The following is a 19560-nucleotide window of genomic DNA, read 5'->3' as shown; positions in this document are numbered from 1 at the left end:
CGAACAAATGTTTTTTTTTCTTTTTCTCCCAAACATTTCTAAGAGTTTGCCCAGTGAATCAAGTAATGGTGTTGCTAATAATAGTGTTGAACAGCCAAGGCTTTCACCATCTTCATCAGTACCCAGTCAGCATACAGTTGACTCCAGTGTAGAAGTACAAAGAGATCAAGTGTCAAACCAAGATGCTACATACAATATGAAATCTATGAAAATAAGTGATGGACTATGTCACCCAAAGATTAAATCCAAAGTACAAAAAGTTAAAGATAAATCACGAAGTATTAAAAAATCTTGGTGTTCAAATCTCCAACATTTGAAAAACAGTATTAAGAAGGATGTGGCATTCTGTTATTCATGCCAGTTGTTCTGCCAAAAAAATTTTAGTTGTGGAGGAGAATCATTTGCAGGCCAAGGAATTTCTAATTGGAAAAAGACTCTAGAAAAATTCAGGAAGCATGAAAAAAGTAAAATGCATTTGAAGTCATTGCAGTTTTGGAGGGAACACCAGTTTTCTGATGAAGCAGTCAATGATAATTTATCTATTCATTCAAAGCAGATTGAAGGAAATAAAAAGTACCTAAAGCTTATAATTGAAAATATTTTATTTCTCGGGAAGCAGTGTTTACCATTAAGAGGAAATGACCAATCAATTTCATCTATGAATAAAGGTAATTTTTTAGAACTGTTAGAAATCAGAGCAAAAGATAAAGGAGAAGAAATATTTCGACTTACGAATTCACAAGTTGACTTCTATAATAGTACACAAATTCAAGATGATATTATTGAAATAATAAAGACTGAAATGCTGCAAGATATTGTGGATGAAATCAATGTCTCCTCAGCTTTTTCTATAATATGTGATGAGACAACTGATAGTGCCACTAAAGAACAGCTTGCAATTTGTGTAAGATACCCACAAAAAATGTCAAAGGCTATCTTAATTAAAGAAAGATTTTTGGGCTTCATAGATGTTAAAGAGATGAGTGGGACTAACTTACATAGGACTATCAAAACGTACCTGCAGCAAATTGGAGTTGATCTGAATAAGATATGTGGCCAGGCCTATGATAGTACCGCCAATTTGAGGGGAAAATTTAATAAAATTGCAGCAGAGTTCAAAAAAGAAGAGCCAAGAGCTTTGTACATACATTGTTATGCACATTTTTTGGATTTAGCAGTAATTAGGTTTTGTAAAGAAGTGAAAGAACTCCGAAGTACTCTAAATACTCTCAGCTCTTTGTTCAACACTATTCATATGTCTGGGGAAATGTCTGCAAATTTTCAAAACATCTGTAAGCTAAGTCAAAACAAAACATGCAAGAAACATACATCACAATCATGTTGGACAGTTCACGATCATATGTTACTATCTGTGATTGAGGGTCTTCCGGAGATTATTGAAACTTTGGAAGTTGTATCAAGCCATTCTTCAAACACAAGTTTGGATGATGAATTGAATAATTTGTTAATACTGGTCTCCAAATTTGAATTTATCTTTTGTTTGAAATTTCTTTATCGAGTGTTAAGTGTTACAGGAATTCTTTCCAAAGAGCTTCAAAGTGAAACCATAGATATTTTTTCATTGTCTTCAAAAATAGAAGCAATTTTAGAATGTTTATCATCTGAGAGAAATGATGCCTATTTCAAAACTATCTGGGATGGAGCAGAGGAAATATGTCAAAAAATAACCAGTAAAGGTTTTGAAGTTGAAAGACCTTCTTTTCAGAAAAGAAGAAAAATTCAGAAAACAATAGATTTTGGCAATTCAGATAGTATGTTTTTTCCTACCTCAACAGAAGAACAATATAAAATTAATATTTATTACCAAGGATTGGACACTATATTAGATAATTTAAAATTATGTTTTTCAGAGTTTGATTATTGCAAAATGAAACAAATTTCAGAACTATTATTTAAATGGAATGAACCGTTAAATGAAACAACAGCCAAACAGGTCCAAGAATTTTATAAACTTGATGCAGACATCATCCCAGAACTTAGATTTTATCGGCAATATGCAAAGCTCAATTTTGTCATAAATTATGATTGTATCAACTTCATCGATCTTGGCTATTTGTTTATTCAGCATGGTCTTCACAATAATATTCCTTGCATATCAAAGTTATTATATATTGGTTTGTCTTGGCCAGTTACTTCAAGTGCTCAAAATATATTTTCTACACTGCCCCGTCTTAAAACATATTTATGTCATACCATGGGACAAGAGAAGCTTAGTGGCCTGGCCCTAATGGCTATTGAGCAGGAATTGGTAAATAAACTGATGGAACCTGAAAGACTCAATGGAATTGTGGAAAAGTTTATCCATCGGATGAAAGAAATATAACACTTGCTAATTTGGATTTACGTAAAAAGAATTTTGTATTTCTACTGGAATGTTTAATTTCAGAATTTTATTTTCTAAGAAAACATTTTTTTTTATCAGAACATGTAACAATCACTTGATTCAAAATTCAAAAACCAGATTAATGTATAATGAAAAGTCTCTTTCCCCTTTGTAGTATGCAATTCCCCCTCCCTGTTGTGTTAGCTGTTTCTCAGATACGCTCCTGGTGATATTTTTCATAGATAGTACTCTGCAGTGCACACCATTCTTCAGCTTGTCCGCTTAACATATTTTTGAATTGTCCTATATCAGTACATAGTTTTTTTCTTGATTTCGTTTTACAACTGCATAGAATTTCATTGTATGGATGTACCATAAAATATTTGAGCAGTCCCTAACAGCAAACATTTAAATTCTTTCCAGTATTTTGCTATTATAAAGAATGCCACATTTAGTAACCTTGTATGTAGGTCATATTGCACATGAGTGAGTTACTGTAAGATAAAATTTTATTTTTTATTTTTTTAAGATAAAATTTTAAATTGCAATTACTAGGTCAGAAGATTTATGCATTTTTATTCTTGATAAATACTGACAAATTGCTCTATAAGGATTATGCCCATTTAAGTCCCATTCAACCATGTGTGTGTGATATTGCCTATTTCCTTGAATCTTTATAAACAGAGTTCTGAAACATTTTAATCTTTGCCAGTCTGTTCTAAGCCCCAGTGGAATTTCGTATTTTCACTTAAGAATAAGGTTGGGTATCTACTTGAGCTATTTGTATTTCCTTTTCCTATGAACTGTCATGGTTAAACATGGCTGTGGTTTTGGTTGACACAAATAGCCAGATGACACAATATGAATTCTTAATCTTCCTTATGAAAATATGACTGAATAACAAATAACACACACACACACACACACACACACCCCAAAAAAAAAAAAGACTCTTTTTCTATCACTATACTTTAGAAAGGTTCCGGTGATGAAGGAAAATCTGTCTCTCAGAGACTTCCAAGAATTTAGTGGTAGATGTATTTAGGCCTAGAAATTTGTTTGTTTCTTTTAGGAATATTTTTCTGCCACCATTCTGTTTCTTTCTCCTCAATTATTATTTGTAATTTTTCTAGAGAGAGCATCCATTTTATTTAGGTTTTTCAAAAAATGATTTACATAGAGCCATAGAAAGTTTTTTTTTTTTGTATACTGTTTCCTCATCAATTTCTACATGCTTCCTTTCTTGATTAGCCAGCCAGTGACTTATTTACTTGTTTTTCAGATACATTCTTAGATTTATTTATCAGTCCTACCTTTTAAAAATATTATGGTTTAACATAAAAATACAAAGAGTATACTAAATAACATTTAATCCTATTAAATCCTAACATTTTACTATGTTCCAGATTTTTACTTCAGAAATAAAATATTACAGAGCAAGATGGAGCTCTCTTGCAGATTGTTTACTGATAGCATTCCTCTTCTATTTTCCCGAGAAGCAATGATTTGTTGTGCTTCTTTTCATGAATGTTTAATTTTATACTTAAAAGATAGCTTTGTTTCATATTTATGAACTTTATATAAAACTCTAACTTGCATTGTACATACCTTCCAATAATTTTTTTTCATTCAATGTTTTTGAAATTTATAGATGGATTTCTAGTTCATTTATTTTTAGCTGCTGAGTATTACCCCATTATATGATTGTACATGTTCATCCTTTCTCTATTTAAATGGAAATTTTATACTCCTTGATTTTGCACTTTTATTAATACTCCAATGACATTTCCATATGTAGTATGCATTTGCACATTCAACAAATGTTTTTCAACAAGTACTATATACTAAACACTGTTCTAGCTGCTGGAGATCCTGCAGAGACTAAAACAAGGCCCTGACTCCAATGAAACTTAGCTTTCTAATGTGGCGGTCCAAGAAAGATGCTAGAAGAAATTACTCAGCAGTTCTTTAGGTGGATGATAATACAGAAAATAATATTTATAGGCGGCTGCACTAGGAAAAAGATGAGGTTTTGGAAGCTGTGGCCAGTAAAGGCCTTACCCAGCCACCTATCCCTGACATGCTAGTTGGGAAAGTCTGCTCTAGGGTACTTAACCTAAAAATAGACTTGATAGTTCAAGGCTATGTTCATCTTCCACTTTAATTAAGCCTCGGCTTTATATGTTTTTCTTTCCCACCACTACCTGAGTGTCTCTGTTCTGCACATACTTACCAACATTTGGTATTATCATTTTACTGTCTTTTTTTTTTAATTCATTGATTTCTACTTTACCTTTTTTTTTTAAGATTTTATTTATTTATTTATTCATGAGAGACACAGAGAGAGAGAGAGGCAGAGACACAGGCAGAGGGAGAAGCAGGCTCCATGCAGGGAGCCCGACACGAGACTCTATCCCAGGTCTCCAGGATCAGGCCCTGAGCTGAAGGCGGCGCTAAACCGCTGAGCCACCCAGGCTGCCCTCTACTTTACCTTTAAAAAAGAGAAAGAAAACAAAATAGAAGGCAATTAGTTAACCTCTAGTACTGAATGCTTCTTGCATGTATTTTCATTCTTTTCTATTTTGTAATGAAAGTGCTTTAGTGCTCTGAATATTCCTCTGAACTCACCTTTGTCAACCATGTCTTTTTCTCATTTTCATTATTTTCTAGCTGTTCGCAGTTGTAGTTTCTATATTATCATGAAACCAGGAATTGATTTCAAGAGGTTGGGTTGGGTTTTTTCTTTTTTAATATTCAAATGTTTTGGTTTTTACTTTTTTTTTTTTTGGTAGTCTATAAAGTGAGTAATATAAGACCTAGACCTGAAAAAGAAAAATACAGTAATTAAGACAGCTATCTTGGTTGAATACCTACTATGTAATATAGTATTCTGTTCAGTGCTTTACATAGGTTGTTTCATTTAGATCTCTCAACAACCTATTGTTTTACACAGGAAACAAAAACACAAAGGGATACAGATCACACAGTTAGTAAATGGTGAACGTAGGATTTATATCTAGGCAGTGTGACTAGCCCGTGCTCCCAATCACTGTGTTCTACTAACTCTTAATACAAACTTGTCAGAAATGTTCCCAAATAAAAGATTAACCACCAGAAGTGTATAAATAACAGAAGAGGTTTTTTAATCTCCCCAAATCCATTGAAGCAGAAATTGATGCCCAGCATCTTCAACCAATCTTGGTGACCGTGTATCCCCATAGTCCCCAAATAAGATTAGGTAGTGACAAACTCAAAAGCAATCCTGAATGGTATTGGCTATCTTTAGAAAGCCATGGAGGAAAAGCAGTGGGACATCTGATAGCCTTGAAAATCAAGAGATCCCCCAAATCAACAGATTTCCACTAGAAAGCATGGCAGTCTAATTTGGAAACAACAACCCAAACAGAAGATTCCTGCAGATGTCAGTTAGCTGGTGAATTTAAGGGGACTGTGCTAAGTTCTGAAGATTTTGGAGTAGTCTCAGTCCATATGAACTTTTTTTTTCTTTTTGGTTCTTATGAACTCTTGAAACTAACAGATACAAGCTTTATTTCCAAACAGCTCAATTAAGGAGGAACTGCTAGCTATAGACACCAAATTGATCAGGACAGGGATAGTAGGGACAAAGGAAAGACCATGTATAGAGTGAAATGAAGGAGAGAATCAGAAGCAGAATCTCAAGTAATTTTGTGAAAATAATAGAATTGAATGAACCTTGGGGCCAGAAAAGTTAAGTTGTCCTTTCTACCTCCCTAAAAGTACAGGAAAATGCATTTCACATAGAAGCAAACAACAGAATTGTAGGATTTAATACAAAAATAGAAAACAATTATCCTTAAAAACATAAAAATGGTTTTAAACCAAGCTATAGAAATAAGAAAATTATGAAAGCTATAAAAATTAGAAAAGTTCAGATAAGTAGATGAAAGATTTTAAAAGATCAGTAACAATTCAGCAAAGCATTAGAAATTAAAGGGGAAAAATCACTTTAAAACTGAAAACTCAGGCGCCTGGTTGGCTCAGTCGGCTAAGTGTCCGATTTGATTTCAGCTCAGGTCTCAATCTCAGGGTTGGGAGTTCAGAGCCTGCGCTGGGCTCCACACTGGGCACGGAGCCTACTTTAAAAAGAAAAAAATGTGAAAACTAAACTAGGAGGGACTCCAATGTGAGTAAGACATGATTGATAATCCCTAAGAAACAGAATGGGCAGGAAGGAAATGTTTCCCGTCAAAAGAAGAGACTGCAAGGATTCAAGAGAAAGTGTTATCAAATACAGAAGACTTGATATCCATATAAAAGGAATCTTCAGAAAAATTGAGGCAACGGAAAAGAACATCAAAAGCTACACAGTAATCCAAAGCGATAGAAAAGAACAAATAGTAAAAACCGGATCCCAGTTACTAAGATTTGGTCTTGGGACACCTGGGTGGCTCAGCGGTTGAGCACCTGCCTTCAGCCCAGGGTGTGATCCTGGGGTCCTGGGATTGGGTCCCGCATCAGGCTCCCTGCATGGAGCCTGCTTCTCCCTCTGCCTGTCTCTCTCTGCCTCTGTCTCTCATGGATAAATAAACTTAAAAAAAAAAAAAAAAGATTTTGCCTCAGCTCCACACCCACCATTCTGTCTGCTTTGTGGATGATAAAGCTGGATCTCCGAAACACAGCAGTTCTCCTCCAGCCTGTACCATAGGGGACACTGGAGGACGGTGCCAAGCCTGAGGGAGAAGGGATTTGTTCCTTCCTGTGTGCTTCCTGGGCTTTATGTAGGTGCATGGTTGTGAACATCATTCCAACAGTGCTGCTTCACTGTGAGAGCACCTCCTCCCTCCCGAGCAGGAACTGAACACAGTTGCAGTTTTCACAACACCTACGGAACCGCTTTGATCCTGTCGTGAGATGCTAGCGTGACTGCGGGGATCTAGGTCTCAGGCCCACCAGCAGCACCAGCATCCTTCCTCAGAGGTCCGACTTTCAGCTCCATGAGGTCCCTCTAAATTTTAATTCCTATCTCCTTTATTCTGTTCTCTCATCCCTGAGAATTTGCTTCTATGACATTTTGGTGTTTTCTTTTTATTGTTTCAGTAACCTACTTACCTCTTTACTTACTTGTTCATTTGTTTTCATAGTCCCTCTGCTCAGATAACTAATAGGGCTTCTCTGTCCTCACTGGACCCTGACGAATACTCTGTAAATCAAAGGAGCTTGCCTGAAATTGGAAAGACTTGATGTATGGGGGCCCATGGGTGGTTCAGGCGGTTGAGTGACACCTGGTATCGGCCGGGGTCATGATCTCAGCATCATGCAATGGGGTGTTGGGCTCTGGGGAGTCAGCTTGAGGTTCTCTCTCCCTCTGTCCCTTCTCCTGACGCTCGCTCTCAAATCTATAAAAAAAGAAAAAGACTATGTATTGAAAAGATAAGCTGTATGCTTAAGAATGTGACCCAGAATAGTCATGGCCAAAAAAAATTTTTTTTGTTTAAAGAAAAAAATTCCTTTGAGAATCCAGGCTAAAAAGCCAAGTCACTTATAAAGGAAGGTAAATCTGATTATTATCATGGTTTTTCATAATGACACTTATTTTTAAAGATTTTATTTATTGGATCCCTGGGTGGCGCAGCGGTTTAGCGCCTGCCTTTGGCCCAGGGTGGGATCCTGGAGACCCGGGATCGAATTCCATGTCGGGCTCCCGGTGCATGGAGCCTGCTTCTCCATCTGCCTGTGTCTCTGCCTCTCTCTCTCTCTCTCTGTCTCTCTGTGACTATCGTAAATAAATAAAAAAAATTTTTTTAAATAAATAAATAAAGATTTTATTTATTCATGAGAGATTCAGAGAGAGAGGCAGAGACACAGGCAGAGGGAGAAGCAGGCTCCCTGCAGGGAGCCTGACGTGGGACTTGATCCCGGGACCCTGGGATCACACCCTGGGCCAAAGGTACTCAACCACTGAGCCACCCAGGTGTCCCTCATAATAATGATGTTCTTTTTTTTTTTTTTTAAGATTTTATTTATTCATGAGAGACAGAGAGAAGCAGAGACACAGAGGAAGAAGCAGGCTCCATGCAGGGAGCCCGACGTGGGACTCGATCCCGGGTTTCCAGGATCACGCCCTGGGCCAAAGGCACTCAATCACTGAGCCACCGGGACTGCCCTAATAATGACATTCTGTGCCAGAAGACAATGAAGTAACATAAACTTACTCAGGATTTTATATTCCAACGAAATTGACTTTTAAAAAAAGAGAGAGAGAGAATGTGGGAGAAAGCACAAGCAGGGAGAGGGAGAAGCAGACTGCACCAAGCAGGGCGCCCAATGCAGGGCTCGGTCCCAGGACCCCGGGACTGTGACCTCAGCTGAAGGCAGACGCTTGACTGACTGAGCCACCCACATGCCCAACAAAATTGACTCAAGTATAAAAGCCACAAGCAAACTATCATCAATATGCAAACTCATAGAACATTGTCTCCAGGATCCCTGGACCTGAGGAATCTACCAGAGAATGAGTGTCGGATAACAACTTGATTGGAGGGCCATTAATACAAGGGTGGTAGCTTTACAAGTATTAAGAAGGAATAATAAAATTAGAATATCACTCATCTGAATTAATGGGCCTAGACAGTGATCATCCGTGACTACTGCTGCCACCACAAAGACCCTAGACCTAAGTGCTCATTTCTGGAAAGATGGGATCAGAGGAACATATTAACCTATTAAACATCATTGGGACGTAACCAGCAAAATCCAAATCCTGAGAGACTACACAGGACAAACAACACTTTAATAAAAAACTAAAATGACAGAAGATTCTATAAACTTAGAAGTAGGAGTCATGTCAACGAATTGCAGTATGCACAACTTGTTTGGATCCCACTTTAAACAAATGTGAACACTGGATATTTGATAATATTTAAGAATTGTGTTTTTTTTAAGATTTTATTTATTCATGAGGGATGACACAGGCAGAGACCCAGGCAGAGGGAGAAGCAGGCTCCCTGCAGGAAGCCCAATGGGGGACTCGATCCCAGGACCCCGGGGTCACACCCTGAGCCAAAGGCAGGCGCTCAACCACTGAGCCACCCAGGTGTCCCAATATTCAAGAATTGTTGATTATGGGCAGCCCCGGTGGCGCAGCGGTTGAGCGCCGCCTGCAGCCCAGGGTGTGATCCTGGAGCCCGGGGAGCGAGTCCCACATCAGGCTCCTTGCATGGAGCCTGCTTCTCCCTCTGCCTGTGTCTTTGCCTCTGTGTGTGTGTGTGTGTTTCTCATGAATAAATAAATAAATCTTAAAAAAGAATTGTTGATTATAAGGGTATAATAGGGGGATCCCTGGGTGGCGCAGCGGTTTAGCGCCTGCCTTTGGCCCAGGGCGCGATCCTGGAGACCCGGGATCGAATCCCACGTCGGGCTCCCGGTGCATGGAGCCTGCTTCTCCCTCTGCCTGTCTCTGCCTCTCTCTCTGTGTGTGACTATCAGAAAGAAAGAAAAGAAAAGAAAAGAAAGAAAGAAAAGAAAGAAAGAAAGAAAGAAAGAAAAGAAAGAAGAGTCTATAAGGGTATAATAGTGACATTTGTGCTCATGTGATTTTTATTTTTATTTTTTTTAAGATTTTATTTATTCATGAGATAGGGAGAGAGGTAGAGACATAGATGGAGGGAGAAGCAGGCTCCATGCTGGGAGCCCGATGCAGGACTCGATCCAGGGTTTCGATCCAGTGTCTCCAGGATCACGCCCTGAGCAGAAGGCAGGCACCCAACCGCTGAGGCACCCAGGGATTCCCCCCCCCTTTTTTTTTGCTTATGTGATTTTTAAAAAGTCACTGTCTTTTAGTAGATAAAATTATATGAAATCTGGAACTTCAAAATAGTTCAGTGGAGGAGGAGTATGTGAGGGTTGAGATGAAACAATTGGCCATGATTTCATAGTTGTTGAATCTAGGTGATGTGTACATAGGGACTCATATGGTTACTCAACTTTTGTACGTGAAGTTTTCTGTAATGAAAACTTTTATTTTAAATTTTTATTTTTTAAAAAAGATTTTATATATTTATTTGAAAGAGTGAGAGAGAACATGAGCTGGGGGAGAGGCAATGGAGAGCAGGGGGCCCAACATGGGGCCCAATCCCAGGATCACGACCCAAGCCAAAGGCAGACACTCAACCGAGACACCATGCACCTGGGTATAACAAAATTATTTTTTATTTTTATTTTTTTAACAAAAATTTTTAAGTGATGAACTACTACCAATTATAATTTATGCCAGGAATGTAAAGGTGTTTCAATATTAGAAAACTTATTAATGAAATATAACAAAATAATATATTAAGAAAGTAATATCACTAAACACTATAAAATTGTTGATAAGGCTTTAATATTTGCACTCAATGTGATTTTGTTTTCTTTTGTTTTTCTAAGTAGACTTCACACCCAGCATGGAGTGGGGCTTGAACTCAAGACCCTGAGATCAAGACCTGAGCTGAGGTCAAGAGTCAGATGTTTAACCAACTGAGCAGCCCAGGTGCCCCTTGTACCTGATTTTAAATAGGTAAAATTAGAATAAAAAGTTAATCTTGTTAATGAAATATAGGTTATGTTAGTATTAATATATATGTATAGATCTAGCCGATAATTAAAATACTAGGAGCACTGCTCCCAAAAATATCAAATCTACCAACTATTAATTTTACATAATATTTTAAAATTAGACTGAATTTAGATAACTATAGACTCAGATTAAGCTATAGGAAATAATAGAGATCACACATATCTTTCACCCAGTTCTCCCTGTGGTAACATCTTGCAAAACCGTAATACAGGATCACAATGGGTAATCAAACATTGATACACTCTATCAAGGTTATTTAGCTATACCAGTTTTTCATGTACCTGTGTGTCTGCAGTTTTATCCTATATCCATTCTTGTAACACTGTAATCAAGACACAAAACAGTTCTGTCAATACAACAATCCTCAAGTGACACACTTTTATAAATACATCCACCTTCCACTCTCCCTTCTCCTGTCCCTAACCATTGACAACTACTAATCCATTAACCATCTCTATAATTTTGTCCTTTCAAGAATGAATGTAATCATACAGTATGTAGCCTTCGGGGTTGTCTTTTTATATTTGACATAATATCCTTAAAATCTGTCCAAGTTACTTTGTCTATCAACAGTTTGTTCCTATTTATGCCTGAGTAGTGCTATTAATTTACCACCGTTTGTGTAACAATCCTTGCATTGAAGGACATTTGGATTTTTTCCTGTTTTTGGATTATTAAGAAATAAATGCCACTTTGAACATTTGTATACGTGTTTTTGTGTGAGCATAAGTTTTTTATTTTTCGAGTCTAAATACCCAAGAGTACAACGCTGTATGGCAGGGTAATTATGTGTTTAGTTTTATAAAAAACTGCCAAACTTTTTCCAGAGTGATTATACATTTTATAGTCCAACCAGCAATATGAGTGATCCAGTTTCTCTGCATCCTCAACATTTGGTGTTGTCACAACTTTGTATTTTAGACATTCTGATAGGTGTGTAGTTATATCATTTTAATTTGCATATCCCTGAGGGTAATGTTAAAACATTTGCATATGGATATTTGATGAAATGTCTGTTCATGTCTTTTGCCTGTTCAAATTTGATTGTTTTCATTGCTGAGCTTTGAGAATTGTTTTTTTTTTTTTAAGATTTTATTTATTTATTCATAGAGACACAGAGAAAGAGAGGTAGAGACACAAGCAGAGGGAGAAGCAGGCTCCATGCAGGGAGCCCAATGTGGGACTCAGTCCCGGGTCTCTGGGATCACGCCCTGGACTGAAGGCGGGCACTAAACCGCTGAGCCACCCAGGCTGCCCTGAGAATTCTTTTTTTTTTTTTTTTAATTTTTATTTATTTATGATAGTCACACAGAGAGAGAGAGGCAGAGACACAGGCAGAGGGAGAAGCAGGCTCCATGCACCGGGAGCCCGACGTGGGATTCGATCACGGGTCTCCAGGATCGCGCCCTGGGCCAAAGGCAGGCGCTAAACCGCTGCGCCACCCAGGGATCCCGAGAATTCTTTATATATGCTACATATAGTCCTTAATTTTTCCATTCATGGATTGTGCTTTTGGTGTCAAAGTGCTCTTTACCAGGCCCTAGATTCAAAGATTTTCTCCTATATTTTTGCTTATAAAAATTTTATAGGGATCCCTGGGTGGCGCAGCGGTTTAGCGCCTGCCTTTGGCCCAGGGCGCGATCCTGGAGATCCGGGATCGAATCCCATGTCGGGCTCCCGGTGCATGGAGCCTGCTTCTCCCTCTGCCTTGTCTCTGCCTCTTTCTCTCTCACTGTGTGCCTATCATAAATAAATAAAAAAAAATAAAAAAAAAATTTATACTTTTACATTTTATATTTAAGTTTGTGAAATATTTTTAGTTAATATTTGTATTTAGGTCCGAATTCCTTTTTTTCCCCTATGGATATCCATTTATTCCAGTATCATTTTTTGAAAGGCTAACCTTCTTCCATTGAACTTCTTTTACATCTTTGTCAGAAAAAAAAAAAAAAGTTAGGCACAGACACTCAGCAAACTAGAAATAGAAAGAAACTTCCTTAACATGACAAAGAGCATTTATTAGAACATATACACACACACCAGCTAACATTACACTTAATGGAAAGCTTTCAAGTTCAGAAATAAGGTAAGAATGCTCGCTTTCACCACTGCTACTCAACATTGTACTAGGAATCCTAGACAGAACAATTAGGCAAGGGGTAGGAAGAAGAAGGAAGGAAAAAGAAAGAAAGGGAAACACAAGAGGAGAGAGAGAAAGAAAAATCCATTTTAGTTTGAAAAATTGTAGGTGGTACTGTTTTTCATTTTGGTTTCAATGTTTTCATTGTTCGTATAAAAAAATGCTTTGGGGATGCCTAGGTGGCTCAGCGGTTGGGCACCTGCCTTCGGCTCAGGGCGTGATCCCAGGGTGCCGGATTGAGTCCCACATCGGGCTCCTTGTGGAAAGCCTGCTTCTCCCTCCGCCTGTATCTCTGCCTCTCTGTGTATGTCTCTTATGGATAAATAAATAAACAAATCTTTAAAAAAATAAAAATTTAAAAATGCTTTGGGGTTTTATATATTCTTTATCCTACAAACTTGCTGAACTCACTTTATTCTAGGAAGTTTTTGGTAAAAATCTCTGAGATTTTCTACATAGACCTTGTCATTTGCAGATAAAGGCAATTTATTCATTTAAAACTAGTGTGTTTCTTTTTAAATCTTTTTTTTTTTTTGAGATTTTATTTTTTTAAAGATTTTATTTATTCATGAAAGAGAGAGGCAGAGACAAAGAGGAAGAAGCAGGCTTCTCACAGGGAGCCCGATGAGGGACTCAATCCCCGGCCCAGGACCATGCTCTGAGCTGAAGGCAGATGTTCAACCACTGAGTTACCCAGGCATCCCTAAGATTTTATTTATTCATGAGAGAGACAGAGAGAGAGGCAGAGACACAGGCAGATGAAGAAGCAGGCTCCCTGCTGTGGAACCCAGTGTGGGACTTGATCCCAGGACCCTGGATCACAACTTGAACCAAAGGCAAATGATCAACCACTGAGCCACCCAGGCACCCCTTTCTTTTCCATTCTTATTCTGGAGGTATTAACTTTTAAAATACTAGACAATATTGTCAAATAAGCACACAAAAAATATTTATTGAGCATACCTAATATGTACAGATAGCTACTGAGAATATATCATTGAATAGCATAAAATCCTACCTCATGTGGAGCTTGCATTCTAATGGGAGGTGATAAACCATAACTAAGCACATATTTAAAATATATTATCATTTTTTAAAATTATTTATTCATTCATTCATTCATTCATTCATTCATTCATTCATTCATTCATTCATAAGAGATACAGAGAGAAGAGGCAGAGACACAGGCAGAGGGAGAAGCAGGCTCCATGCAGGGAGCCCGACGTGGGACTCGATCCCGGGTCTCCAGAATCACACTCGGGGCCGAAGGCGGCGCTAAACTGCTGAGCCACCCGGGCTGTCCAGCCCCCCACCCCCCTCCCGTGCTTAGGAGGAGGTTCCATGCTTTTGTGAGTTTTACCTCCAGGACCCCAACTGGTTCTCAAAGGGAGGACTAGAGAAAGACCCCCCTTGTGTGTCCAGCGGGAGGGGGAAAGTAACCCGACCAAAATACTCCCAGATCTCTCTGTTCTCACTAACAAGGCCTGCCCTCGAGGGAAACCATTTTGCCAGAGTCTAATTGACTAGGGTTTTACCAAAGCTTAACAGAGGTAGGGGAAGGAGAACACCCAGCTCAGGCTCACTGATGGAGACTAATCACAGGGCTATGGAAGGCTTTGTCTCTGCCCCCTACTTACCACCACCTCGTTGTGTTCCTGGCTTCTAGCAGAGGACTACAGCAACAGGTGCTCCAAGCCCCAGGCTGTATTTAAGGAGTCTCTAGGGACACCCAAGACAACAAGGGAACAAAAACAAGGACACCAAGGGAATTTTAGCCTCTGACACCACAGCGACATGAAACAGTAAACACAGCCTAACTCCTAGGCCAGGCTAACATAAAAAACTTCACACTAAAGGACTATCTGCTTCTGCTTCTTTTATTCAATACCTGAGGTTGTCTCTCTGAGTAAGGCTGTCTTTCCTATGAACTCGCACCACCTAGGATGCTCAGCTGCATCTCTAACTCAGAGTTCACTGACCTCTGCGTGGTTCCTCCTCCTGCACCATGGCCTGAAAGCTCTTCCCAGGCGGTGTGCTGGGACACTAAGGAGCTTCTCCCCGATTGTCTCTCGTCTCTCAGCATTGTCGTGTGTTGCCTGATGTCCAGTGCTTTGAAAAAAAACAAACATTATTTTATATATGTTGCCTGGGTTTGAGGTTATTGTTTTCTTTGAGGCAGTAAGGCAAATCTGGTTCCTTGCTCCATCTTGGGCACAAGGGGAAGTCTTTTTAATCTTCATATCTGAAATAAGTTCTTTAAAACTGTACTAGCGGTGCTTGGGGTGGCTCAGTTGGTTACATGTCCGATTCTTGGTTTTGGCTCAGGTCATGATCTCAGGAGTCCTGGAATTGAGCTCTGTGTTGGGCTCCAACAGCTCTAACAGCTGTGTTCAGCTCAGAGTCTGCTTGAAGATTCTCTCCCTATCCCTCCCTGTACTTGTTCTCTCTCTAATAAATAAATAAATCTTAAAAAAATAAAGTGCTAGAGATTGCCCCATCTTACACAGGTGATACTACACAAACCTGGTCATCATATGCATAAAGTACCGTCTTCAGAACACAAATGGCTCCAGACTACTGTATTATTTGAATTGGTTATATATGTGTGTGTGTGTGTGTGTGTGTGTGTGTGTGTGTGTATATATATATTAGAGCTTACAAATACCTGCCACTGTACTAGGCTGAGAGTGACGAGTATAATCTGGTCACCTCAAAACATTTGCACACACATACACATTCACATGCAAAAAAAATTTTTTTAAGATTTTATTCATTCACTCATTCATTCGAGACACACAGAGAGAGGCAGAGATACAGGCAGAGGGAGAAGCAGGCTCCATATGGGGAGCCCGACGTGGGACTCGATCCCCGGTCTCCAGGATCAGGCCCTGGGCTGAAGGCAGCACTAAACCGCTGAGCCACCCGGGCTGCCCCACAAAAAAAAAAAAAAAAAAAAAAAAAAAAAATTGATATGCTTTATAAGAACTATGTTTAAAGCAGTATAGGAATTGAGAGGAGCAATGTACTTGATTCACTTGCTGGATAAGGGGTGGTGATATGTGTAGCTCTTGAGGCAAACCTCTAAGAGCTAATAGAAGTTCCCTTGGTAGGAAACAAGACATTCTCTGCAGAGAGAAGAGCCTCTTGGGAGAAGCAAACACTTGGCAGGTACTCTTCACCACCAGCATGCTAAATCAGCCCTTTCTCTTTTTTCTTTTTTTTTTTTAAAGTAATCTCTACTCCCAACACAGGGCTCGAACTCACGAGCTCAAGATCAAGAGTCGCATACTCCAGGAACCCCAAAGCAGTCCTTTTTCTACTTTATTGCTTCTGATTTGTTAGCTTACAGAACTAACAAGCTTGCTGAAGCTACCTTAAACTATTATTAAGGAGCTCAGAGGGTAAGATTTAGGGGCTTTTCCTACAAGAAAATTAAATGTAAGAGTTTTAATCCAGATCTAATAAATCCTACTTTGGAATTAGCTGATTACTTCCTGGGATCTCAAGTATCTTCAAATTGAGAAAAATATGATTGTGTAGGAGACTTCATATTCACAGAAGACACTATTTGAATTCATTATCCTATAAAAAAAAATTCATACTTGGTGCACCTGAGTGTCAGTTAAATGTCTGCCTTCTGCTCAGGTCGTGATCTCAGGATCCTGGGATTCAGCCCGTATCAGGGTCCCTGCTCAGTGGAGGTCGGCTTCTCCCTCTCCCTCTGTGCTCACACTCTCTCTCTCTCAAAAGAAAAAGAAAGAGAAAGAAAGGAAGAAAAGGAAGGAAGGGAGAAAAACCAAGCGAAAGAAAGAAAGAAAGAAAGAAAGAAAGAAAGAAAGAAAAAGAAAGAAAGAAAGAAGACCAAGCTCAAGTAATGGCTGCGTAAAATAAAACATAAGAAAAAAAAAACAAAAAAAGCGGGAAAAGAGGGAAGGAGATGAAAGAAGAAGGGTATTAAGTGAGGATGAAAACCCACAAGAGAGAAGGCAATTAGGAAATGACCACAGGCAACAGCTTTGTCCAGGGAAGAAAAAGAAAATGGTAGAAGAGAAGAACTGCAAGCAGACCGTGTACATCAGGGCTCCCTACATGGAGCCTGAGGGAATTAAGGCTCAAAGCAGAGACAAGAGGAGTGAGAGAATGTAAAGATGGTGAGGTGAAGAGTCCGGAGGGCATAAAGGGTAGGAGCAACAAGAATCAGAAAGATGGGGCACCCCACAGGGCACCTGGGGGGGCTCAGCGAGTGAGCACCAGACTTGGTTTTGGCTCAGGTCAGGATCTCAGGGCCCTGGATGGAGCCCCACGTTGGGCTCCACACTACCCGGGGAGTCTGCTTGAGGGTTCTCTCCCTCTGCCCCTCCCCCAATGCACACTCCCTAAAATACTTTAAAAATTATATGGAAGAGGGGCGCCTGGGTGGCTCAATCGTCTGGGCGTCTGCCTTCAGCTTGGGTCATGATGTCAGGGTGCTGGGAGAGCCCAGCACGAGCAATGAAATACAAAAAAAAAAAAAAAAAAAAAATCAAACATGTAAGAATAGGCAGTGTTACATTTCTATAGAACTGTGCTATAGATTTTAAAACCTACACATTCATGGAAAAGGAAGAGGTGTTACAAAAAGAACAAGTTGCACGCAAAACAATGTTTTTATTTTTGAAGATTTAATTTGTGAAAGACAGAGGGATGCCTGGGGTGGCTCAGCGGTTGAGCACCTGCCTTCAGTTCAGGCCGTGACCCCAGGGTCCCGAGATCGAGTCCCATGTCAGGCTCCCTGCATGGAGCCTGCTTCTCCTTCTGCCTGTGTCTCTGCCTCTCATGAATAAATAAAATCCTAAAAAGCAGCAGCAGAGCCTGAGACAAGGGCTTCCATGTACATACGTAGTTCATCTGGGAGGAGCTCCCAGGAAGTAGAGGGGGGAGGGTGAACTAAAGAAAAAAGCAGACCAGAGGTGGCTACCGGCAGGCAGGGGAATGGGCAGTCAGAGGACTATGAGGCTCGAGGAGGATTTGGGGGTGAAGCACACGTTCGTTACCTGGACTGTGGTGAGGATTTACGTGGTGTATGCGTATGTCAAATCTTACCAGTTTTATACTTTACACGAGCTTATTGTGTATCAATTCACGGTTTTTAAAATATTCCTGTTTCCCAGTGTGAATAGAACTTGGTCCAACTTGCTCTGTCCTCTGGTAAAGCCAGTGTTGGATTCAGCTCCCACCTCAGAGCACTGGTGCCAGATCCGTCCTTCTGCTATAAAGCACCAGAGAACCAGCCACGCATATTAACCACTGGTTGTGTACTGTGCACTCGTTAGGGCTGCCTTCACACCAGACTGGATGGCTCAAACATCATAAATTAATTTTCTCACAGTTCTGGAGGCCAAAAGTCCACGGTCAAGGTGTCAGGTTTGATTTCTTCTTGGCTTTCTTTTTTTTTTCTTCTTGGCTTTCTAATGGCATCGTTTTACCGTGTTCTCACATGGCCTTGGCATGTGACCCTGTATCTCTTCTTCCCCTTCTCATAAGGACTCTTAAGAGTAAGTCCTTCTAAGTCTCTTACGGACGGGTTCAGAGCCCAAACTTACGACCCAATTGAATTACCCGTTTAAAGGCCCGATCTCCAATTCAGTCACATTCTGCTAAGTACTGGAAGGGAAGACTTCAGCATGTGAATTCGGGAGATCCAAGTCCGCGCGTAACAAACTGGAAAAGAGGCTACGCAGTACTGTGGTCCCTGCAAGTAAGAGTAATAAGGGGTCGTTTGTCATAGCGATCTGCCGGGAGGCATCATCCAGTTTGCCGCGTAGGAAGGAGGCCCCACGCAGGCCTTAAGGAGCAGAGATGGGCAGCCCCGGTGGCGCACCAGTTTAGCGCCGCCTGCAGCCCGGGGTGTGATCCTGGAGACCCGGGATCGAGTCCCTGCATGGAGCCTGCTTCTCCCTCTGCCTGGGTCTCTGCTCCTCTCTCTAGCTGTGTCTATTAATAAATAAAATCTTAAAAAAAAGGAAAAAAAAAAGGAGCAGAAATGGCTGCTTGAAGCGGCCGAAGCAGCTGCAATGTGTGCGACTGACCACGGGATGGAGGGAGATGCACAGAGAAAGCCATCTGTTTAAAGCTTTTGAATCGTTGGCAGATCACGAAGCTGTGCACACAGGAGACTCCACAAGGTCAGAGAAGAATAGTAGGGCTCCCCGGTGCTCAGTGGTTAGCGTCGTCTTCAGCCCAGGGTGTGATCCTGGAGACCCGGGAACAAGTCCCATGTCAGGCTTCCTGCGTGGAGCCTGCTTCTCTCTCTGCCTGTGTCTCTGCCTCTGTCTCTGTGTCTCTCATGAATAAAATCTTTAAAAAAAAAAAGCCAACCTCTTCATACCTCTCATGAATAAATTAAAAAAAACAAAAAAAACCCTGCCCTTCATATACCTAATTACATTGTATAAAGGAAAGAATCCTTTGAACTTCCTGTGAACCCTGGTGACTATAACG

At 40.0% G+C, this 19560-nt stretch overlaps 1 protein-coding gene across 4 annotated transcripts in view; it reads left to right on the top strand.

Annotated features, from left to right (window-relative positions):
- ZMYM1 (zinc finger MYM-type containing 1) overlaps positions 1 to 8446 on the top strand; it is a 31297-nt gene extending 22851 nt beyond the window's left edge. For 3 of the 4 annotated variants that reach the window (XM_055341745.1, XM_055341744.1, XM_055341746.1), the window contains one exon: positions 44 to 8330. In XM_055341745.1, the coding sequence (XP_055197720.1) occupies positions 44 to 2344 (2301 nt within the window). In that variant the 3' untranslated portion in view covers positions 2345 to 8330. The other variant, XR_008666636.1, reaches the window with a different exon arrangement.
- The last annotated feature ends 11114 nt before the right edge of the window (positions 8447 to 19560 follow it).

This window comes from Nyctereutes procyonoides, unplaced genomic scaffold (assembly GCF_905146905.1).
Source record: "Nyctereutes procyonoides isolate TBG_1078 unplaced genomic scaffold, NYPRO_anot_genome, whole genome shotgun sequence".
In the NCBI taxonomy this organism is placed as follows: Eukaryota; Metazoa; Chordata; class Mammalia; order Carnivora; family Canidae; genus Nyctereutes; species Nyctereutes procyonoides.
This window is presented reverse-complemented; position numbering and strand designations above follow the sequence as displayed.